The 17,271-nt window shown below is 50.1% G+C and overlaps 1 protein-coding gene across 2 annotated transcripts in view; it reads left to right on the forward strand.

Annotated features, from left to right (window-relative positions):
• LOC118964474 (sushi domain-containing protein 6-like) overlaps positions 1-17,271 on the forward strand; it is a 59,990-nt gene that overhangs the window by 33,739 nt on the left and 8,980 nt on the right. For both annotated transcript variants that reach the window (XR_005051532.1, XM_036976233.1), the window contains exon 3: positions 8,446-8,640. Coding sequence is in view for 1 of the 2 variants with exons in the window: in XM_036976233.1 (XP_036832128.1) it covers positions 8,446-8,640 (195 nt within the window). In the remaining variant the exon portion in view is untranslated. The remainder of the gene's footprint in view (positions 1-8,445; positions 8,641-17,271) is intronic.

A 17,271-nucleotide genomic window follows, 5' to 3' on the forward strand; every position in this document is an offset into this window, starting at 1 on the left:
ATGTTCCTTTTTCAATTGCTCAATCTCTCGCTCTCTTTCTCTCTCCCTTCATACCTTTCTCTGCCTTTCTAGAGCATATTAAGCCACCAGCTCTCCTTCTATCTGTCTGCTTCCCTCCCTGTCTGTCCGCTTCTCTCCCTCCCTCCCTGTCTGTCCGCTTCCCTCCCTCCCCCCCTCCCTCCCTGTCTGTCCGCTTCCCTCCCTCCCCCCCCTCCCTGTCTGTCCGCTTCCCTCCCTCCCCCCCTCCCTGTCTGTCTGTCCGCTTCCCTCCCTCCCCCCCCTCCCTGTCTGTCTGTCCGCTTCCCTCCCTCCCCCCCTCCCTGTCTGTCTGTCCGCTTCCCTCCCTCCCCCCCTCCCTCCCTGTCTGTCCGCTTCCCTCCCCCCCCTCCCTGTCTGTCTGTCCGCTTCCCTCCCTCCCTGTCTGTCCGCTTCCCTCCCTCCCCCCCTCCCTCCCTGTCTGTCCGCTTCCCTCCCTCCCCCCCTCCCTGTCTGTCTGTCCGCTTCCCTCCCTCCCTCCCTCCCTGTCTGTCCGCTTCCCTCCCTCCCTCCCTCCCTCCCTGTCTGTCCGCTTCCCTCCCTCCCCCCTCCCTGTCTGTCTGTCCGCTTCCCTCCCTCCCTGTCTGTCTGTCTGTCCGCTTCCCTCCCTCCCTCCCCCCCTCCCTCCCTGTCTGTCCGCTTCCCTCCCTCCCTGTCTGTCCGCTTCCCTCCCTCCCCCCCTCCCTCCCTGTCTGTCTGTCTGTCCGCTTCCCTCCCTCCCCCCCTCCCTCCCTGTCTGTCCGCTTCCCTCCCTCCCTGTCTGTCTGTCTGTCCGCTTCCCTCCCTCCCCCCCTCCCTCCCTGTCTGTCCGCTTCCCTCCCTCCCTCCCTCCCTCCCTGTCTGTCTGTCCGCTTCCCTCCCTCCCTGTCTGTCTGTCTGTCCGCTTCCCTCCCTCCCCCCCTCCCTCCCTGTCTGTCCGCTTCCCTCCCTCCCTCCCTCCCTCCCTGTCTGTCTGTCCGCTTCCCTCCCTCCCCCCCTGTCTCTGTCTCTGTCTCTCAGCTACAGACCCCCTTCAGACTCATGACTCAGGCCCCAGCTGCTGTCTGACGGCAGTCTGAGGTTTGAAATGAGTACGTTTTAGTCAAACGTTATATCTGTTTGTGCTTCTTGTGGTCAGTTTGCAGGCAACAAAATTAGTTGTAATTATGTTCCCGGCCCCCTGACCAGCCACTCAAGAAGAAAAAAAATGTCCCGCGGCTGAATCTAGTAGGGTAGCTCAGCCCTCACTCAGTCCTCACTCAGTCCCCACTCAGTCCCCACTCAGCCCCCACTCAGTCCCCACTCAGCCCCCACTCAGCCCCCACTCAGCCCCCACTCAGCCCCCACTCAGCCCCCACTCAGCCCTCACTCAGCCCTCACTCAGCCCTCACTCAGCCCCCACTCAGCCCCCACTCAGCCCCCACTCAGCCCTCACTCAGCCCTCACTCAGTCCTCACTCAGTCCTCACTCAGTCCTCACTCAGCCCTCACTCAGTCCTCACTCAGCCCTCACTCAGCCCTCACTCAGCCCTCACTCAGCCCTCACTCAGCCCTCACTCAGCCCTCACTCAGCCCCCACTCAGCCCCCACTCAGCCCTCACTCAGCCCTCACTCAGCCCTCACTCAGCCCTCACTCAGCCCTCACTCAGCCCTCACTCAGTCCTCACTCAGTCCTCACTCAGCCCTCACTCATCTATTCCTCCCGTCAGTTTTTAAAATAGAATTTAGCCGTGGTGGCGAGCGGGGATGCAGACCCTGATGAGTCTCCAGTTGTTACATTTGTACATGTTATACGTTGGAGCAGCGAGGGGAAAGTTGTATCATTTCCTCGCCTGGTTGAACCAGAAGCACAGGCCTGTCTGAGTAGGCTTTGCAAGTTCTCTGTCACGCAGCCTCTGGGAGGGGAAGAACAGCTTTGCGACAGGTATGCTTGTAGCTTTACAGCGAAGAAAACTGCTCGTCTCTAGTTCAAATGTTGTTGTTTTTATTGTTTTTAAAATTATTTTTTACTTCATGTGGCATTTGATATAATTTGACAAACCATTTGAAACTAATCCCGGGTCTGTAATTATTAGTTTGATAACTAATAATTAGAGACCAGATGTCTAAACTATATCACACATCTCTTCCTGGGAGGGAGAGGAGGGGAGAGAGAGAGATGTGAGGTACTGAAGAGGAAAGGTTTCATGCAGTGTTTCCCCCAGACTGACACAATGACGTACAGATCATGATGCATGTACAGTGGGGCAAAAAAATATTTAGTCAGCCACCAATTGTGCAAGTTCTCCCACTTAAAAAGATGAGAGAGGCCTGTAATTTTCATCATAGGTACACTTCAACTGTGACAGACAAAATGAGGGGAAAAAATTCCAGAAAATCTCATTGTAGGATTTTTAAGGAATTATGGTGGAAAATAAGTATTTGGTCAATAACAAAAGTTCATCTCAATACTTTGTTATATACCCTTTCATCTTCCTCTTATCTTTTTAAGCCTCTAGTCTACTGTCTATAGAGCCAATCCCCTCAGCCTCTAGTCTACTGTCAATAGAGCCAACCCCCTCAGCCTCTAGTCTACTGTCTATAGAGCCAACCCCCTCAGCCTCTAGTCTACTGTCAATAGAGCCAACCCCCTCAGCCTCTAGTCTACTGTCAATAGAGCCAACCCCCTCAGCCTCTAGTCTACTGTCAATAGAGCCAACCCCCTCAGCCTCTAGTCTACTGTCAATAGAGCCAACCCCCTCAGCCTCTAGTCTACTGTCAATAGAGCCAACCCCCTCAGCCTCTAGTCTACTGTCAATAGAGCCAACCCCCTCAGCCTCTAGTCTACTGTCAATAGAGCCAACCCCCTCAGCCTCTAGTCTACTGTCAATAGAGCCAATCCCCTCAGCCTCTAGTCTACTGTCAATAGAGCCAACCCCCTCAGCCTCTAGTCTACTGTCAATAGAGCCAACCCCTCTAGACTACTGTCAATAGAGCCAACCTCTCTAGTCTACTGTCAATAGAGCCAACCCCTCTAGTCTACTGTCAATAGAGCCTACCTCTCTAGTCTACTGTCAATAGAGCCAACCCCTCTAGTCTACTGTCAATAGAGCCAACCTCTCTAGTCTACTTTCAATAGAGCCAACCCCTCTAGTCTACTGTCAATAGAGCCAACCCCTCTAGTCTACTGTCAATAGAGCCAACCCCTCTAGTCTACTGTCAATAGAGCCAACCTCTCTAGTCTACTGTCAATAGAGCCAACCTCTCTAGTCTACTGTCAATAGAGCCAACCTCTCTAGTCTACTGTCAATAGAGCCAACCCCTCTAGTCTACTGTCAATAGAGCCAACCCCTCTAGTCTACTGTCAATAGAGCCAGCCCCCTCAGCTTCTGTTCCTTTCCAGCAGTCTCGTGTAATGAGTTTAGCGCTCTGATAATGCCGGTTTGACTCAAATCCCTGGATTAGAGAGAGATAAAGGGAGGCATGGGAACACAACAAAACACCATCCACCCACTCCAACCTAACAACAACAAAAGACTAACAAAGCAACCAAAACATATTTACCAACCCAGGGAGAGGAGTTATCCACCTCCCAGTCTTTAGTCTAATCCTCTCTCTCTATTTCTTTCTCTCTCTCTCTCGCTCTCGCTCTTTCTCTCTCTCTACATTTCTCTCTCTCTCTCTCTCTCTCTATTTCTCTCTCTCTACATTTCTCTCTCTCTCTCTCTCTCTCTATTTCTCTCTCTCTACATTTCTCTCTCTCTCTCTCTCTCTCTCTACATTTCTCTCTCTATATTTTTCTCTCTATTTCTCTCTCTCCATCCCACCCCCATCTCTCTCTCACTCCACCCCCCCCCCCCCCCCCCCCCCATCTCTCTCTCACTCCACCCCCCCCCCCCCCCCCCCCCATCTCTCTCTCTGGGTGTCTATTGTCCTGCCGTAGCCTCTCAGCAGCTGCATTGCTATAATAATGTGATCTGAGTTGGCCCCCAGCAGCTTGTAATGAAGGATAATTAGAATTTCAATTTACCAGAGCCGACTAAGACCCTCCCAGTCCCTTCCTCTCTCGGTCTTCTCTCTCTCTCTCTCTCTTTCTCTCTTTTTCAGCTCATTGTTATTGGTGACAGATGGGTGGAGAGAGGATTTTAACACCCTCCCCCGCCTCTCTCTCTCTCTCTCTCTCTCTCTCTCTCTCTCTCTCTCTCTCTCTCTCTCCATAGGACCCGTTGGAACCCACTAAATGAATGATACAGTCCCATCAGACACTAGGGTATTAGACTCTCACAATGGACCGAGTGATTCTTAAAGGGGAGGTTGAAACAATAACAAAGTGTGCTTTTATTTTGAAGTCCCATCAGACACTAGGGTATTAGACTCTCACAATGGACCGAGTGATTCTTAAAGGGGCGGTTGAAACAATAACAAAGTGTGCTTTTATTTTGAAGTCCCATCAGACACTAGGGTATTAGACTCTCACAATGGACCGAGTGATTCTTAAAGGGGAGGTTGAAACAATAAGAAAGTGTGCTCCCGGCCCCGTTTCAGTAAAAGGCTGAGGGATGGGGCTCGAGAAATCAAACCACTCTCAAATGCGTAGATAGACAGAGCTATGGATACAAGGACTGACCATCCATTATATTAAACAGGTGTAGTTTTAACCATGATTTCAGACTTTATAGTGTGTGTTTTTACATTGACATTGTTTGCAAACATTGGAGTAAAACAAGCTTATATTTTGGGTTCTGACAGTTGAACTAAGCTCACGGGGCATTTATAAGTTATATTCTTTAAGAGTCACTGGATACATATCATTAAGTCCAAAATGGATGTAGCGACTGCTTTAAATGAGCTAAAGCAACATGGAACAGCTAAGCAGGCTAACGTTCCTACCTACACTATTTACCCTGATTATCAGCTAAGCAGGCTAACGTTCCTACCTACACTATTTACCCTGATTATCAGCTAAGCAGGCTAACGTTCCTACCTACACTATTTACCCTGATTATCAGCTAAGCAGGCTAACGTTCCTACCTACACTATTTACCCTGATTATCAGCTAAGCAGGCTAACGTTCCTACCTACACTATTTACCCTGATTTATCAGCTAAGCAGGCTAACATTCCTACCTACACTATTTACCCTGATTATCAGCTAAGCAGGCTAACGTTCATACCTATAGGGAGGTGGGGTATAGAGGAGGAGGGAAGCGGAGGGATGGAGAAGGTGGGGGGTAGAGGGGAGAGGGGTGGAGGTGGGGGGGTGAGTGGGAGGAGCAGAGAGGGAAGCGGGGGATGGGAGAGGGAGGCGGGGGGGATAGAGATGGGAGAGGGATGGAGGTGGGGGGTGATTGTGGGAGAAGAGGGGGAGGCGGGGGAGGGAGGGATGGGGGAGAGGGAGGCAGAGGGATAGAGGTGGGAGAGGGATGGAGGTGGGGAGAGAGGGAAATGGAGGGTGGGAGGGAGGTGGAGGGATGGGGGATAGAGGAGGAGGGGAGAGAGGTGCGGGGGCTCTCACGTCTCTCCTCTCTTTCACGTCTTTCCTCACTCTCTTCTCTTCTCTCTATTCAGTGACTTTTAGAATGATTAGGCTATCTAAATGTGCTTGTACTAGAGACTTAATGAATTATAGCCAGCCAGTGTTCACCGGACGTGCTACCTGTCCCAGACCTGCTGTTTTCAACTCTCTAGAGACAGCAGGAGCGGTAGAGATACTCTGAATGATCGGCTATGAAAAGCCAACTGACATTTACTCCTGAGGTGCTGACCTGTTGCACCCTCGACAACTACTGTGATTATTATTATTGGACCATGCTGGTCATTTATGAACATTTGAACATCTTGGCCATGTTCTGTTATAATCTCCACCCGGCACAGCCAGAAGAGGACTGGCCACCCCTCATAACCTGGTTCCTCTCTAGGTTTCTTCCTAGGTTCTGGCCTTTCTAGGGAGTTTTTCCTAGCCACCGTGCTTCTACACCTGCATTGCTTGCTGTTTGGAGTTTTAGGCTGAGTTTCTGTACAGCACTTTGAGATATCAGCTGATGTAAGAAGGGCTTTATAAATACATTTGATTTGATGATGTACTAGAGACAATAGACTTAATTAATCATAGCCAGCCAGTGGTGATAATGTACTAGTTTGTTTCATACTCGTGACGTTCTAGCAGATGTATGTCTATTAGATGTATGTCTTTCAACACCTTGTTAAAGCAACGAGGACAATAGTAGAGTTCTCTACTAGCAAGGATAACACTACTCCTCGTGTCACATGCTTTTTCAAAAATCATCTGCCTGTGACTTCTCAAGGTTGTTTGTTACCTGTAGTAAAATCATCATCATCCCGTTTGGCAGACTGGAATTGTTATTCGTTACAGTCAGTCCCCTTGGCAACACGTCAAGTTTTAAGTGAGAAAATAATTTGATGGTGTGAGGTTATGTAGTAAAGCTGTAGCTGCCAAATCGAAGCCAGGCTGGCTTCTTCCATGGCTTCTTCCCTGGCTTCTTCCCTGGCTTCTTCAACTAATATGGGATTTATCGCTGCAGCTTCTTGTTGTGCTGGTTGTCCTCTGTTGACCTCTCACACGCAGTCGAGCACAGACACGCAGTCCTCTGGCTGTTTGTGTCCCGCTGGCCTGCGGCATTTGGTCATCGGCTAATCATCCACCAAGACCACATTATGAAGACTCTCTTAAAGATTGGACGATTAATCAGTCAATTGTCACAAGAGGAAGGAGACAGGCGGCAGGTAGCCGAGCGTTTTTAAGAACGTTGGGCCAGTCACCGAATGGTCACCGGTTCGAATCCCTAAGCCGACTAGGTGAAAAGACTGTGCCCTTTGAGCAAGGCACCTCCCCCTGGAGTTAAGAGAGGAAGATGGACCATGGCGGAGCAACACACACACACACACACACACACACACACACCGTCTATTTGTGCCAGCCAGGGCAGAAAGATACCTAAACAGCTCGGCCTCAGACAGAATGGGAACAAAAGTGTCCCTCTCTCTCTCTCCGACTGAAGATAGTCATTCTGGAAGGAATGTTGTTTAGACAATATATTCTATATTGACTTCAAAGAGGTGCCTGCGGCTGTACTTGACACAATGTCCGTCTCCCTGATTTAAACTGTGTAAATGTCCTAAATGCTTATCCTGCCACATACAGTCCGTCAAATCACTGAGACCACGCTGTTGTTAGTCCTGAAGATGAACAGGGTCAGTGTCTGGGATGCTAGTTTACCGTTGGAATGGTAGGTGGTAGAATATCACTTTTCTCACCGTGTTCTAGTGAGGCAGGTGTGTGTGGTCGGCAGGTGTGTGTGGTCGGCAGGTGTGTGTGTGGTCGGCAGGTGTGTGTGTGGGGTAGGCAGGTGTGTGTGTGGGGTAGGCAGGTGTGTGTGGGGTCGACAGGTGTGTGTGGGGTCGACAGGTGTGTGTGGGGTAGGCAGGTGTGTGTGTGGGGTCGGCAGGTGTGTGTGGGGTCGGCAGGTGTGTGTGGGGTAGGCAGGTGTGTGTGGGGTAGGCAGGTGTGTGTGGGGTAGGTAGGTGTGTGTGGGGTCGGCAGGTGTGTGTGGGGTCGGCAGGTGTGTGTGGGGTCGGCAGGTGTGTGTGGGGTCGGCAGGTGTGTGTGGGGTCGGCAGGTGTGTGTGTGTGGGGTCGGCAGGTGTGTGTGTGTGGTCCGGCAGGTGTGTGTGTGGTCCGGCAGGTGTGTGTGTGGTCGGCAGGTGTGTGTGGTCGGCAGGTGTGTGTGTGGTCGGCAGGTGTGTGTGTGGTCGGCAGGTGTGTGTGTGGGGTAGGCAGGTGTGTGTGGGGTAGGCAGGTGTGTGTGGGGTCGACAGGTGTGTGTGGGGTCGACGTGTGTGTGTGGGTTAGGCAGGTGTGTGTGGGGTAGGCAGGTGTGTGTGGGGTAGGCAGGTGTGTGTGGGGTAGGCAGGTGTGTGTGGTCGGCAGGTCGGGCAGGTGTGTGTGGTCGGCGCAGTGGGAAGGTACTGGCACACATTCAGAGAAGTAATGTTCCCTTCCTTTTACTGTGCTGGGAAGTGGAAACTCTACCTCTCTCTCTTTGTCTCTCGGTCTCAGTCACACACACACACACGTCTTTGAGTGGCTTATAGTGCTGTAACTCCGTTCAGTCCCCCTTCCTCTCTTCTTCAGTGAGCCACCAGTCCTTTTTGTTGCGACCAAGACTATAGAGATATTAACCAGGAGAGAAGGAGTCCTCGCAGACATTTTAGGTGACAGCAGACGTTCAGACTAACCTAATCCCTGTTTCTGGTGTGAATGCCGCAGTCTCAACATATTTCCGCTGAGACTGTGAAAAAAGCACAGAAATATAAATCCTTCCGATCCATGAGATGTCTCGTCACCGGTGGTCTTCCCTCCGCAGAGACGCTTATCCTCTCGCCTCTCAAATCTAAACCGCTAATATGAAAGTAACCCCTCCCCCTCTCCTTTAGGATGCCCTCAGCCTCTGGCTGTACAGCATGGGGAGCTGGTGAACCAGACGGAGGCGAACCGAGGCTCCTTCCCTCCTGGTACCCTGCTGTCCTATGGCTGTGAGCCGGGCTACGCCCCCGATGGACCCACCACCATCACCTGTACCACCGCTGGGACATGGTCCCGCCTGCCTCTACGCTGCATCAGCACTAATGGTTAGCAACACACACACACACACTGTCATACACGCTGGCGGTTAGTAGATGGACACACACACACCAGTACTTGTTCTGAAGCATCTTACTGGCTTTCTGCATTGATTAGAATAGTTATCTGACTTCTCGCTCTCTTTACCTCTTTCTCTCTCTTTTCTCTTTCCTCTCTCTTTCCTCTCTCTCTCTTTTCTCTTTCCTCTCTCTTCCCTCTCTCTCTCTTTCCTCTTTCTATTTTCTCTTTCTCTTTCCTCTCTCTTCCCTCTCTCTCTCTTTCCTCTCTCTCTTTTCTCTTTCCTCTCTCTTCCCTCTCTCTCTCTTTCCTCTCTCTCTTTTCTCTTTCCTCTCTCTTCCCTCTCTCTCTCTCTTTCCTCTCTCTATTTTCTCTTTCTCTTTCCTCTCTCTTCCCTCTCTCTCTCTCTTTCCTCTCTCTCTTTTCTCTTTCCTCTCTCTTCCCTCTCTCTCTCTTTCCTCTCTCTCTTTTCTCTTTCCTCTCTCTTCCCTCTCTCTCTCTTTCCTCTCTCTCTTTTCTCTTTCCTCTCTCTTCCCTCTCTCTCTCTCTTCCCTCTCTCTATTTTCTCTTTCTCTTTCCTCTCTCTTCCCTCTCTCTCTCTTTCCTCTCTCTCTCTTCTCTTTCCTCTCTCTTCCCTCTCTCTCTCTCTCTTCCCTCTCTCTCTCTTTCCTCTCTCTCTTTTCTCTTTCCTCTCTCTTCCCTCTCTCTCTATTTTCTCTTTCTCTTTCCTCTCTCTTCCCTCTCTCTCTCTTTCCTCTCTCTATTTTATCTTTCTCTTTCCTCTCTCTTCCCTCTCTCTCTCTTTCCTCTCTCTCTTTTCTCTTTCCTCTCTTCCCTCTCTCTCTCTCTTTCCTCTCTCTTTTCTCTTTCCTCTCTCTTCCCTCTCTCTTTCCTCTCTCTCCTTTTTCTTTCCTCTCTCTCTCTCTTTCCTCTCTCTCTTTTCTCTTTCTCTTTCCTCTCTCTCTCTCTTTCCTCTCTCTCTCTCTCCTCTCTCTCTCCCTCTTTCCTCTCTCTCTCTCTTTCCCCTCTCTCTCTTTCCCCTCTCTCTTTCCTCTCTCTCTCTTTCCTCTCTTTTCTCTTTCTCTCTTTCCTCTCTCTCTCTCTCTCTCTCTTTCCTCTCTCTCTCTTTCCTCTCACTCTCTCCTTTCATTATTACTCACATTGTCAAAGTATACATCTAGAAAAATAAAAAATAAATATTTTTATATATAAATAAATGGTGGGATCAACAGCAATAATAATAGTAGTAGTGGACATGGGATTACCATTAACAACAACTACAACAACAATATTAATGAGAATAACAATACATTAAAGCAATGGTAGTAGACCAGTGTCAACATGACTGAGAAGACACATGACCTGGTAGTAGACCAGTGTCAACATGACTGAGAAGACACATGACCTGGTAGTAGACCAGTGTCAACATGACTGAGAAGACACATGACCTGGTATGAAAGACATATTTGGCTACCAAAACTGCACATTTTGGCTTTTCACCCAATAAATATTTTATAGGTTCATATTCTTTGTATTGAATTATAATTTTGGGAAATAAATATTCTCTTAGGGCTGAGTATTTGTCACAGTGTAATAGGAAATGCAGCTCTGTCTCTACCTCTCCCCTGGAGCAGAGTGAGCACAGCCTGTCCTCTCTGGGTAGCCAGGTTTATCTGTGACGACTGGTCTCTATAGCCAGACTGTCCTCTCTGGGCAGCCAGGTTTGTCTGTGACGACCGGTCTCTATAGCCAGACTGTCCTCTCTGGGTAGCCAGGTTTGTCTGTGGCAACCGGTCTCTATAGCCAGACTGTCCTCTCTGGGTAGCCAGGTTTATCTGTGACGACTGGTCTCTATAGCCAGACTGTCCTCTCTGGGCAGCCAGGTTTGTCTGTGACGACCTGTCTCTATAGCCAGACTGTCCTCTCTGGGCAGCCAGGTTTGTCTGTGACGACCGGTCTCTATAGCCAGACTGTCCTCTCTGGGCAGCCAGGTTTGTCTGTGAAGACCGGTCTCTATAGCCAGACTGTCCTCTCTGGGCAGCCAGGTTGGTCTGTGACGACCGGTCTCTATAGCCAGACTGTCCTCTCTGGGCAGCCAGGTTTGTCTGTGACGACCGGTCTCTATAGCCAGACTGTCCTCTCTGGGCAGCCAGGTTTGTCTGTGAAGACCGGTCTCTATAGCCAGACTGTCCTCTCTGGGCAGCCAGGTTTGTCTGTGACGACCGGTCTCTATAGCCAGACTGTCCTCTCTAGGCAGCCAGTTTTGTCTGTGACGACCGGTCTCTATAGCCAGACTGTCCTCTCTGGGCAGCCAGGTTTGTCTGTGACGACCGGTCTCTATAGCCAGACTTTCCTCTCTGGGCAGCCAGGTTTGTCTGTGACGACCGGTCTCTATAGCCAGACTGTCCTCTCTGGGCAGCCAGGTTTGTCTGTGACGACCGGTCTCTATAGCCAGACTGTCCTCTCTGGGCAGCCAGGTTTGTCTGTGACGACCGGTCTCTATAGCCAGACTGTCCTCTCTGGGCAGCCAGGTTGGTCTGTGACAACCGGTCTCTATAGCCAGACTGTCCTCTCTGGGCAGCCAGGTTGGTCTGTGACAACCGGTCTCTATAGCCAGACTGTCCTCTCTGGGCAGCCAGGTTTGTCTGTGACGACCGGTCTCTATAGCCAGACTGTGCTCACTGGGCAGCCAGGTTGGTCTGTGACGACCGGTCTCTATAGCCAGACTGTGCTCACTGAGTCTGTACCTAGTCAATGTTTTCCTCGGTTTTCTATCAGTCACAGTGGTCAGATAGTCTGCCACCATGTACTGTCTGTTTAGAGACAAATAGCATTGAAGTTTAACTTGTTTGTGGTGTCTTTCCAATAGGTGATTTCTTTTTGTTTTGTGATGATTTGGTTGGGCCAGATTTTCTGAGTGCTGTCCTGAGGCTCTATGGGGTTGGTTTGGGTTAGTGAACTGAGCCTCAGAACCAGCTGGCTGACTGCTGTCCTGAGGCTCTATGGGGTTGGTTTGGGTTTGTAAACTGAGCCTCAGAACCAGCTGGCTGAGGGGACTCTTCTCTTGTTTCATCTCTTGACATTGTAGAGCTGTGTGATGGAATGTTTTGGGTTAGTGAACTGAGCCTCAGAACCAGCTGGCTGAGGGGACTCTTCTCTTGTTTCATCTCCTGACATTGTAGAGCTGTGTGATGGAATGTTTTGGGTTAGTGAACTGAGCCTCAGAACCAGCTGGCTGAGGGGACTCTTCTCTTGTTTCATCTCTTGACATTGTAGAGCTGTGTGATGGAATGTTTTGGGTTAGTGAACTGAGCCTCAGAACCAGCTGGCTGAGGGGACTCTTCTCTTGTTTCATCTCTTGACATTGTAGAGCTGTGTGATGGAATGTTTTGGGTTGGTGAACTGAGCCTCAGAACCAGCTGGCTGAGGGGACTCTTCTCTGGTTTCATCTCTTGACATTGTAGAGCTGTGTGATGGAATGTTTTGGGGTCACTTGTTTTTAGATGGTTGGAAAATGTGATGGCTCTTTTCTCTATTTGAATGAGGAGGGGGTATTGGCCCAATTCTGCTCTACGTGCGTTATTTTGAGTTTTTATTTGCACTTGCAATACAGTCTGGCAAAACTCTGCATGCAGTATTTCAATTGGATGTTTGTCCCATTTGGTTAATTAATTATTAGAGATTGGACCCCATACTTCACTGCCATATAGAGCAATTGGTTCTATAACTGATTGGAACATTTTGAGCCAGATTCTAATTGGAATTTCTATGTTAATATTCCTTTTAATGGCATAGAATGCTCTTCTTGCTTTGTCTCTCAGCTCTCTCAGCTCATTCACAGCCGTGTGAAAGCTACCTGTGTTGCTGATATTTAGTCCTAGATATGTGTAGTTTTTGGTGTGTTCTAATAGAACTGTGTCCAAATAGAATTTATATTTGTCATCCTTATTTCCGGACCTTTTTTGGAGTGTCATTATATTTGTTTATTTTTTAGGTTAACGGTCAGAGCCCAGACAGAACCTGGGGTTAACGGTCAGAGCCCAGACAGAACCTGGGGTTAACGGTCAGAGCCCAGACAGAACCTGGGGTTAACGGTCAGAGCCCAGACAGAACCTGGGGTTAACGGTCAGAGCCCAGACAGAACCTGGGGTTAACGGTCAGAGCCCAGACAGAACCTGGGGTTAACGGTCAGAGCCCAGACAGAACCTGGGGTTAACGGTCAGAGCCCAGGTCTGACAGAACCTGTGGTTAACGGTCAGAGCCCAGACAGAACCTGGGGTTAACGGTCAGAGCCCAGACAGAACCTGGGGTTAACGGTCAGAGCCCAGACAGAACCTGGGGTTAACGGTCAGAGCCCAGACAGAACCTGGGGTTAACGGTCAGAGCCCAGACAGAACCTGGGGTTAACGGTCAGAGCCCAGACAGAACCTGGGGTTAACGGTCAGAGCCCAGGTCTGACAGAACCTGTGGTTAACGGTCAGAGCCCAGGTCTGACAGAACCCGTGGTTAACGGTCAGAGCCCAGACAGAACCCGTGGTTAACGGTCAGAGCCCAGACAGAACCTGTGGTTAACGGTCAGAGCCCAGGTCTGGCAGAACCTGTGGTTAACGGTCAGAGCCCAGGTCTGACAGAACCTGTGGTTAACGGTCAGAGCCCAGGTCTGACAGAACCTGTGGTTAACGGTCAGAGCCCAGGTCTGACAGAACCTGTGGTTAACGGTCAGAGCCCAGGTCTGACAGAACCTGTGGTTAACGGTCAGAGCCCAGACAGAACCTGTGGTTAACGGTCAGAGCCCAGACAGAACCTGTGGTTAACGGTCAGAGCCCAGACAGAACCTGTGGTTAACGGTCAGAGCCCAGACAGAACCTGTGGTTAACGGTCAGAGCCCAGACAGAACCCGTGGTTAACGGTCAGAGCCCAGACAGAACCCGTGGTTAACGGTCAGAGCCCAGGTCTGGCAGAACCTGTGGTTAACGGTCAGAGCCCAGGTCTGGCAGAACCTGTGGTTAACGGTCAGAGCCCAGGTCTGACAGAACCTGTGGTTAACGGTCAGAGCCCAGGTCTGACAGAACCTGTGGTTAACGGTCAGAGCCCAGGTCTGACAGAACCTGTGGTTAACGGTCAGAGCCCAGGTCTGACAGAACCTGTGGTTAACGGTCAGAGCCCAGGTCTGACAGAACCTGGGGTTAACGGTCAGAGCCCAGGTCTGACAGAACCTGTGGTTAACGGTCAGAGCCCAGGTCTGACAGAACCTGGGGTTAACGGTCAGAGCCCAGGTCTGACAGAACCTGGGGTTAACGGTCAGAGCCCAGGTCTGACAGAACCTGGGGTTAACGGTCAGAGCCCAGGTCTGACAGAACCTGTGGTTAACGGTCAGAGCCCAGGTCTGACAGAACCTGGGGTTAACGGTCAGAGCCCAGGTCTGACAGAACCTGTGGTTAACGGTCAGAGCCCAGGTCTGACAGAACCTGGGGTTAACGGTCAGAGCCCAGGTCTGACAGAACCTGTGGTTAACGGTCAGAGCCCAGGTCTGACAGAACCTGGGGTTAACGGTCAGAGCCCAGGTCTGACAGAACCTGGGGTTAACGGTCAGAGCCCAGGTCTGACAGAACCTGGGGTTAACGGTCAGAGCCCAGGTCTGACAGAACCTGGGGTTAACGGTCAGAGCCCAGGTCTGACAGAACCTGGGGTTAACGGTCAGAGCCCAGGTCTGACAGAACCTGTGGTTAACGGTCAGAGCCCAAGTCTGACAGAACCTGGGGTTAACGGTCAGAGCCCAGGTCTGACAGAACCTGGGGTTAACGGTCAGAGCCCAGGTCTGACAGAACCTGTGGTTAACGGTCAGAGCCCAGGTCTGACAGAACCTGTGGTTAACGGTCAGAGCCCAGGTCTGACAGAACCTGTGAAGACGATCTAGGTGCTGCTGTAATTCCTCCTTAGTGGGAGACAGCAGCACCAGGTCATCTGCGTACAGCAGACACTTGATTTCAGTGTTGTGTCGGGTGATACCAGGTGCTTCCGATTCTAATAATGTTTTTACCAATTCATTAATGTAGATGTTGAATAGTGTTGGACTTATTGGGCAGCCCTGTTTCACTCCCCATCCCTGAGAGAAGAAGTCTGTTGGCTTGTTGTTAATTCATTAATGTAGATGTTAAATAGTGTTGGACTTATTGGGCAGCCCTGTTTCACTCCCCGTCCCTGAGAGAAGAAGTCTGTTGGCTTGTTGTTAATTCATTAATGTAGATGTTAAATAGTGTTGGACTTATTGGGCAGCCCTGTTTCACTCCCCATCCCTGAGAGAAGAAGTCTGTTGGCTTGTTGTTAATTCATTAATGTAGATGTTAAATAGTGTTGGACTTATTGAGCAGCCCTGTTTCACTCCCCGTCCCTGAGAGAAGAAGATACTGCCGAGAAATTGGTGTGATCAATCCCTGGTTCCCAATATCAGGGAAAAATACCTGCAGTGAGGATAATGTTGAAGAGTTTGAGTATAGCCAATTTGAATTTGTGGTCTGTATATTTGATCATTTCATTTATAATACCATCAGCACCACAGGCCTTTTTGGGTTGGAGAGTCGTTTTTCCGACAATTCTTCTTCTGTAGTTTTCCTTTTTTGTTCTCAGGGTGTGTCTGTATTGCTTCAGTGTTTCTCCATATTGAAGGTGTATATTTTTGTTGCCTGGTTCTCTGTGTTTTTGATTAGATATATTTCTCAATTACTTTCTTAGATTTTTGCAATCGTTTTGCAAACTATTTTACATTTTCTGTTATTTCTGGTTTGATCTTGTTTTTTTAGATTAGCCAACGAGGTTAATTTGTCAAATCTAAAGTTTATGTTCCAAACTGCCAAATTTACATTGTTAAGGCTAAAAAGTTTTTGGGCTACTAATTGCTTTTTGGTAGATGTCTGTAGTGTTTTCACTCCATCTATAGGCCTGTTTTGTACCATGTAATTTATTGGTCCGTGATGCTTCATGGTTGGGTTCCGCTCTTCTCAGATACACTGTGATTTTACTGTGGTCTGAGAGAGGTGTTAGTTGGCAGACTGTGAAGGCTCTGAGAGACTCTGGGTTTTGGTCGGTGAGGAAGTAGTCTACAGTGCTGCTGCCAAGGGATGAGCTGTAGGTGTACCTACCAAAAGAGTCCCCTCTCAGCCTACCATTGACTATGTACAGACCCAGTGTTCCACAGAGCTGTAGGTGTACCTACCAAAAGAGTCCCCTCTCAGCCTACCATTGACTATGTACAGACCCAGTGTTCCACAGAGCTGTAGGTGTACCTACCAAAAGAGTCCCCTCTCAGCCTACCATTGACTATGTACAGACCCAGTGTTCCACAGAGCTGTAGGTGTACCTACCAAAAGAGTCCCCTCTCAGCCTACCATTGACTATGTACAGACCCAGTGTTCCACAGAGCTGTAGGTGTACCTACCAAAAGAGTCCCCTCTCAGCCTACCATTGACTATGTACAGACCCAGTGTTCCACAGAGCTGTAGGTGTACCTACCAAAAGAGTCCCCTCTCAGCCTACCATTGACTATGTACAGACCCAGTGTTCCACAGAGCTGTAGGTGTACCTACCAAAAGAGTCCCCTCTCAGCCTACCATTGACTATGTACAGACCCAGTGTTCCACAGAGCTGTAGGTGTACCTACCAAAAGAGTCCCCTCTCAGCCTACCATTGACTATGTACAGACCCAGTGTTCCACAGAGCTGTAGGTGTACCTACCAAAAGAGTCCCCTCTCAGCCTACCATTGACTATGTACAGACCCAGTGTTCCACAGAGCTGTAGGTGTACCTACCAAAAGAGTCCCCTCTCAGCCTACCATTGACTATGTACAGACCCAGTGTTCCACAGAGCTGTAGGTGTACCTACCAAAAGAGTCCCCTCTCAGCCTACCATTGACTATGTACAGACCCAGTGTTCGACAGAGCTGTAGGTGTACCTACCAAAAGAGTCCCCCTCTCAGCCTACCATTGACTATGTACAGACCCAGTGTTCCACAGAGCTTCACGAGCTATACTCTGTTTTTGTCATAGTTGTTTCTGGGGGGGTCTGTGGGGAGGGAAAGGTTGTTGCTTCCTGGTAGGTGTTTATGGGGACGTGCTCGCTCTCTCTCTACCGCTCTCTCTACCGCTGTCTCTCTCTCTCTACCGCTCTCTACCCCTGTCTCTCTCTCGCTCTCTACCGCTGTCTCTCTCTCGCTCTCTACCGCTGTCTCTCTCTCGCTCTCTACTGCTGTCTCTCTCTCGCTCTCTACCGCTGTCTCTCTCTCGCTCTCTACCGCTGTCTCTCTCTCGCTCTCTACCGCTGTCTCTCTCTCGCTCTCTACCGCTGTCTCTCTCTCGCTCTCTACCGCTGTCTCTCTCTCGCTCTCTACCGCTGTCTCTCTCTCGCTCTCTACCGCTGTCTCTCTCTCGCTCTCTACCGCTGTCTCTCTCTCGCTCTCTACCGCTGTCTCTCTCTCGCTCTCTACCGCTGTCTCTCTCTCGCTCTCTACCGCTGTCTTTCTCTCGCTCTCTACCGCTGTCTCTCTCGCTCTCTACCGCTCTCTCTCTCGCTCTCTACCGCTGTCTCTCTCGCTCTCTACCGCTGTCTCTCTCGCTCTCTACCGCTG

This window comes from Oncorhynchus mykiss, chromosome 4 (genome assembly GCF_013265735.2).
Source record: "Oncorhynchus mykiss isolate Arlee chromosome 4, USDA_OmykA_1.1, whole genome shotgun sequence".
Taxonomy (NCBI): domain Eukaryota; kingdom Metazoa; phylum Chordata; class Actinopteri; order Salmoniformes; family Salmonidae; genus Oncorhynchus; species Oncorhynchus mykiss.